This window comes from Galeopterus variegatus, unplaced genomic scaffold (assembly GCF_000696425.1).
Source record: "Galeopterus variegatus unplaced genomic scaffold, G_variegatus-3.0.2 Scaffold344, whole genome shotgun sequence".
NCBI lineage: Eukaryota > Metazoa > Chordata > Mammalia > Dermoptera > Cynocephalidae > Galeopterus > Galeopterus variegatus.
The window spans coordinates 473,056-478,875 of record NW_007726455.1 but is presented as its reverse complement, the minus strand read 5'-3'; the positions used below and the strand labels follow the sequence as shown (position 1 = coordinate 478,875).

General features: G+C 46.4%; 1 protein-coding gene across 1 annotated transcript in view; it reads left to right on the top strand.

Moving 5' to 3' along the window:
• Nucleotides 1-3,143: 3,143 nt before the first annotated feature.
• Nucleotides 3,144-5,820, top strand: part of SCUBE2 (signal peptide, CUB domain, EGF-like 2) — a 66,795-nt gene continuing 64,118 nt past the window's right edge. The window contains exons 1-2 of the mRNA XM_008567793.1: nucleotides 3,144-3,149; nucleotides 5,614-5,710. Coding sequence (XP_008566015.1) covers nucleotides 3,144-3,149; nucleotides 5,614-5,710 — 103 coding nt within the window. The remainder of the gene's footprint in view (nucleotides 3,150-5,613; nucleotides 5,711-5,820) is intronic.

Sequence of the window (5,820 nt, the reverse complement as noted above, 5' to 3'; positions counted from 1 at the left end):
TGAGAGGATTCAACCCTACCCAACAATCTTTTTCCCACCTTACTCAGAGGATCACTTCCTATTCAGCCAAAGTTTCCTAATGAAGGCTTATATGGAACTGAATAGGAATATTTTTTGGCTGTAAATAACAGAAAACCCAATTCAAAAAACCAAAATGAAATACCACTTTGCATCCATTAGGATGGCTATTCTAAAAAAAAAAAGAGGGGGGTGGGGGAAATAACAGGTGTTGACCATTTCTTCCAATGTGGAGAAATTGGAACCTTTGTGCATTGCTGGTGGGAATATGAAATCGTGCAGTTGCTAAGGAAAACAGTATAGGAGTTCCTCAAAAAATTAAAAATAGAATTTCAGTGTGATCCAGCAATTCCAATTCTGGGTATACACCCCCCAAAATGGAAAGCAGGGACATGAACAGATACATGTACACTCATTTGCACAGCAGCACTATTCACAGTAACCAAAAGGTGGAGGCAGCCCAAGTGTCCATCAGCAGGTGAATGGAAAAACAAAATGTGGTCTAGACAGGCAAGGAATATTATTCAGCCTTAAAAAGGAAGGGAATTCTGACAAATGCTACAACATGGATGAACCTTGAGAACATTTTGCTAAGTGAAATAAGCCTGTCACAAATGCTGTATGATTCCACTCATACGAGATACTTAGAGTAGTCGAGTTTATAGAGACAAAGTAGAATGGTGGCTGCAGGGGTTGGGGGAGGGTGGAATGAGGAGTTATTGTTTCGTGGGTACAGAGTTTCAGTTTTGCAGTGTGAAAAAAGTTCTGGAGAAGGATGGCAGTGATGGCTTCACAACAGTGTGAATAAACTGAATGCCATCGAACTGTGCACTTAAAAATCGTTAAAATGGTAAATTCTATCTTATATATATTTTACCACAATTTTAAAAAGTAAAAATAAAAAACCTCACCGATTTAAACAATAAGGAAATGTGCTGGCACATATAACTGGAGGGTGTGAGGGAGGGAGCGCCCCCCCGGTTGGTGCCTCAGTATCTCTCTAGGCTTACTGTCTTTGGGGGTGGGGGGTGGAGTAATCAAGATGGCTGTCACTGTTTTTCATTCAGCACAATCACATCACAAGGAGGGAAAGGGAGCCCTTCCATTCTAGCCTTTCAAGCAAAGGGCCTGAGATTCACACTGATCGAAATGCTGTCATGTGCTCATCTCTGAGCCAAGGACTGTTGCAGGGGGAATGAAATGAAAGATATCGATTGTCTTAAGGCCAACTCCAGAGCCTAAAGTTGGGAATGGGGCAGCTTCCCTCTGAGGATATGGGCTGCTCGGGGGAGGGGTGAATATCTGTTAGGAAGGAGGAAGGAGGAGATGGAGACAGGTAAGCAACCAGAAAAATTTACTACCTCATATCCAGCTCAGACATATTGAAAAAGTTTTCTAGGAATTATGAAAGCCATCCATGGAGGAGAAATCAATGTGTGTGCAAGAGCAGATAGTTTTTTCTTTCAACATTAGTTCTCAGGATCTGCTAATCTGAAAACTAAAATATTTGCATGCATGCCTCATTGTTTTTTTGGGGTTATCTCAGTAAACATCTATTTCCTTGGGGTATAGTGTGAGAAATGCCCTCACTCATCCATGCCAAAGGATGGACATGGAGACATGAGGTACAGTGAAATGAGACTTTAGTAATGGCCTTGCAAGTCCAGGTGTCTGTGAATGGGACAGGCACTCCTGAAACAGTTACATTGAGCAATTTATTCCCCAGTATGCAAGTCCCTTCCCCCAGTTCCTCATTGGCTGAGTACTATGGGGTGCACAATCTTCCCAAACCACGCCTAAGATTTATTACCCTTTGCAAGGAATTCCTTTGTCTGGGGGCTCAGGACAAGTCTGTGAAAAAGGCCTGCTAATGCCCTGTGAAGGGAGAAATACCAGGGAATGAAGAAAACAAAAGGGGCTAGCAACTAATTACCATCTCAATAAAACACCCTCAGATAAGTCATTTCTGAAAATGAATCACTTAGATTATTTTCCTAAAATAGTGATATTTACTAATGAAGATGTTGCATTTCACTTTTTCAACTATTTGTTGAGACTTACTTCTTTGTGTCTTTCGGGCAAAGGGAAGAGTGAGAGCGATAAAAGGGATGTATGAGGGGAATGAACTATCAGCTGCTAGTACAAGTGTGATGTCGCTGGAGCATAGTCTGTGGGTGATGGAGCAGCAGGAGAGAAGGCTGGAAAGATAGAATGGGATTGGCTAGAGAAGGTCTTTGGCTAGGTAGTTCTTGTTTTAGCTTACTTATTGAGGGAAAGCATACATTGCATTAAATGTAAGCCAACATTCCAACAGATTTTCATGTATGTATAAACCCATATCACCATGCAGATCAAGATCTAGAACATTTCCAGCATTTCACAAGTTTCCTTCATGTTCCTTCCCAGTCAATACCCATCCCCAGAAGGAACTACTATTCTGGCCTTTGCCACCATTCATTAGTTCTGCCTGTTCTTAAACTTCATAGAAGTGGAATTACACAGGTGGACCTTTTGGTATCTGGCTTCTTTCACTCACCATAAAGTTCATGACGTATTGTTGCGTGTATCAGTTTGCTCATTCTGTTGCTCCCTAGAATTCCATTGAATGAATATCCCATGATTTGTTCATTCTTTAGTTGATGGACATTAGGGTTATTTCCAGTTTTGTGCTAGTGTAAACATACCTGTTATGAGCATTCTGGTACATGCCTTTTGGTATACATATGCACTTATTTCTCTTGGGTATATACCTAGAAGTGGATAGGCATGTTCCACTTTGGTAAATACTGTCCAATAGTTCTCCAGCGTGTGCCAAGGGAGTTTTGACTTTACCCTGAGGAAGATTGGGAGTGATGTGATGAAATTCACATTTTCCTCTGGCAGCCTCTGTGTTAGATGGCCTAAAGGGGGATGAGATTCTGGACAGGGAGACCAGTATGGAGCCACAGACTAGGTGCAGCAGACCAGGTGAGGGATAATGAGGCCTGAGCTCAGGCAACAGGTCTGGAGCAAGAGAATGGTCTTGAAAGATGGTAAGAAGGATTGACGTGATTGTTTGGATGTGGGGGGAGAGGAGAGAATGGAGTCCAGGACGACCGCCAGGCCTCTGATGTGGTGTCGGCAGAATGGCGGTACTGTTCTCTACAAGTGAAATCACTTGAGAAGGAGCAGGTTTGAGGAAGAAGATGAGCTGAGTTTTGAACATATTGAATCTAAAGGACCTACGGGGGATCAAGGTGGTACCAGCAGGCAATTGGATACTTGGGATTGAAGCTAAAGGGATGGATCCAGGCTGGAGATTTATATTATGGAATCAAGGGAGTGAGCAAACCCCCCAGGGAGAGGATATAGAAAGAGGATCCCAAGAAGATGATAGAGAAGGCATTTCCTGAGAGGTATGAGGAAAATCAGGAGCTTGCCTGCTGTGGTGAAAACCAAGGAGAGGGAGAGTTTCCACAAGGAGGAAGTAGTGAACACCTCCGAGGCTGCTGAGGAGTCATGGAAGCTGGGCACTGAAAGGTGTCTGGTGAATGCAGACTTTAGCCTAGTCATATAAGCTCAGGGGTGCCCAGGGTCTGCCACTTCCAGCCTTTCTAAGCCCACATGAGTGAGACTGGGCTGGCTGGGCTGCCTCCCCCCTCAGGCCTGATTCATGGCCTCTCAGCCAGGGGGAAGGGGAGCAGCAGAGGGAGAGGGACATTCAGCCTCAGTCCAGGGGACAGTGTCTGTGCCTTTCTGAGAAGTTTGTGGGGACCTCAGCTGGACAATAGAGGGCAGACAGAAGCTAGTACAGGAACAACCAAATCCGACACCAAAAACACCGAGAACACCATTTTCCCTATGGAAGTTTCCAGTTGTAAACCATGTTGACTTTAATCTTGAGTGAGCGTCAGAAAGGATGCCCAGGAGTCTGGGAGCCGACCAGCTGAAAGCACGTTTGTAAGGAAGTCAGAGCAAACAAAATAGGATTCAGAACATTTTTTGAGATCTGTGCCAGTGGTGAACTTTTCCGGGAAACATGACAACTGACCTCTTGGGCAAAGAAGTACCGGGTCTGATCATTATTAATTTGTATTCTTACTGAAATATAAACTTGGGGAACCAGTGAAGAGAAAGAACAGCAAATGTCTTGTTTCTTTACCAGGCACAAGGAGGCTGGGGAGGCACCCCTAGAGTTTAATGGGCAGCTTTATGTATTTATATGCTTTGACTGGAGCTAAAGAGGTCTGTGCCACACAATGGGCAGTTTCTAGTTGGATTTTAAAAGAAATAACTTTGATCATTTCAAAAGCAACGAAGCCTGATGCAGCAGAGAGAAAAGAAGACGGTAATTTATGGCTACTATTAAGGACACAAAGACAAAGGCGGAGAGAACGTTTCTCTAAGTGAAGATTTACAAATGTGCAAAAACCACCCTTATGACTAGAAATAGCTGAGTGTCTCATTCTGGGCACCAAACAAAGGGGGTGGGAGGGAGAAGCAAAAGACAGAAGAAGGGGATGCAACCTGCCTGCCTCCACTGGGGATGAAAAGGTCAAAAGAAAACAACCACAGAAAAGTGATTTTTCTCAGACTCTCCATCAAGCTGCAGCACTAGCAAGTTCCCAAAGAGGCAGTCTCAGCCTGGGCCCCATGCACATGTGAGGGGGTGGGGGCGGCAGACAAGGGGTGCTGAGGCTGTGAAGGGTGGGAGCTCTGGGTGGTGGATAGGCCTGCAGAAGACATTAGTGTTTTTGTGCATGAGCCAGGTAGGGATTTTTTGTGACATTTATTTTTTTCTGATCACCAAAGGAATGATTATGTGTACGCATACACTCACATACGTATGTATATATTCACAGGGGAAATCTGAATAAATACAGAGAAGCTCAGTGAAGAACATTAATATCCCTGAGTACCGTGTTTGGCTGCACCTAGGAACTGTTAACACATCCGTTCCTGGGGCGAGGCTGAGTGCAGTGGGCTCTGGCCATCTGTGCTTAGGGTGATGTGGGGAGACAATGTGTAGGTGTGTCTTGCTTGAAGGGCCGAGGGGCAGGCGCTGACAGTATTTGCAGCTAGCCAGAACTGATATTTATGAATTCAGGTGGTCACAGATACCTCCTGTGCCTCAGGCAAAGTTGGGGCAGTCCCTTGTCCCTGGCGACTCACCCTTGACCTCTAGCCCCCTTTCCCTTTTAGGCTGTTCTGAAGATACATTTAACTGGTTTGCGGTGGAATGAACATTTTCTGCAGTGATTCTGGACCCAGCAGTGTGCCATAGAGAGGGACAGCGTCAGTGTGCCCCACCGTGGGACCCGTGGGCCAATGCCCGCAGAGAGCTGTGGGGTGGGGGACTGGAGAGCAGGACCTGGGTTGGGCAGTATGGAGAAGGGTGCAGAGTGTGTTCTGGGGTGAGCAGAGAAGCTGGGGTCACCCTCTCCACTCACATAGTTGACTTTTCCTGAATTCTTCGGTCTGAGGGTCAGAAGTATGTGGACATTACTCCCCCTCCCCCCTCCCTCCTCCCAAGAGGAGAGCCCGAAGACGGCTTTGGGGTTACAGGACTACACATGACACTTCCTGGGTGCCCTGTGCCCGAATATTTCCGCCTAGAAGGACTACTTGTCCTCACAAGAGGGACTGGGTCGAGTCATAGGACACTGCAAACAGGCGGTGCACCGCGGCTCCCTGAGCGCCGCAGCCAGCCGGGGTGCGGGGTCTGCGCGGGGCACGGCACTGTCCGCCACCCCCGCGCTGACAGCGCTCTCGGGCCACCTCGGCCGCGCCCCCTCCGCCCGGGACTGAGGAGGAGCGAGGGAG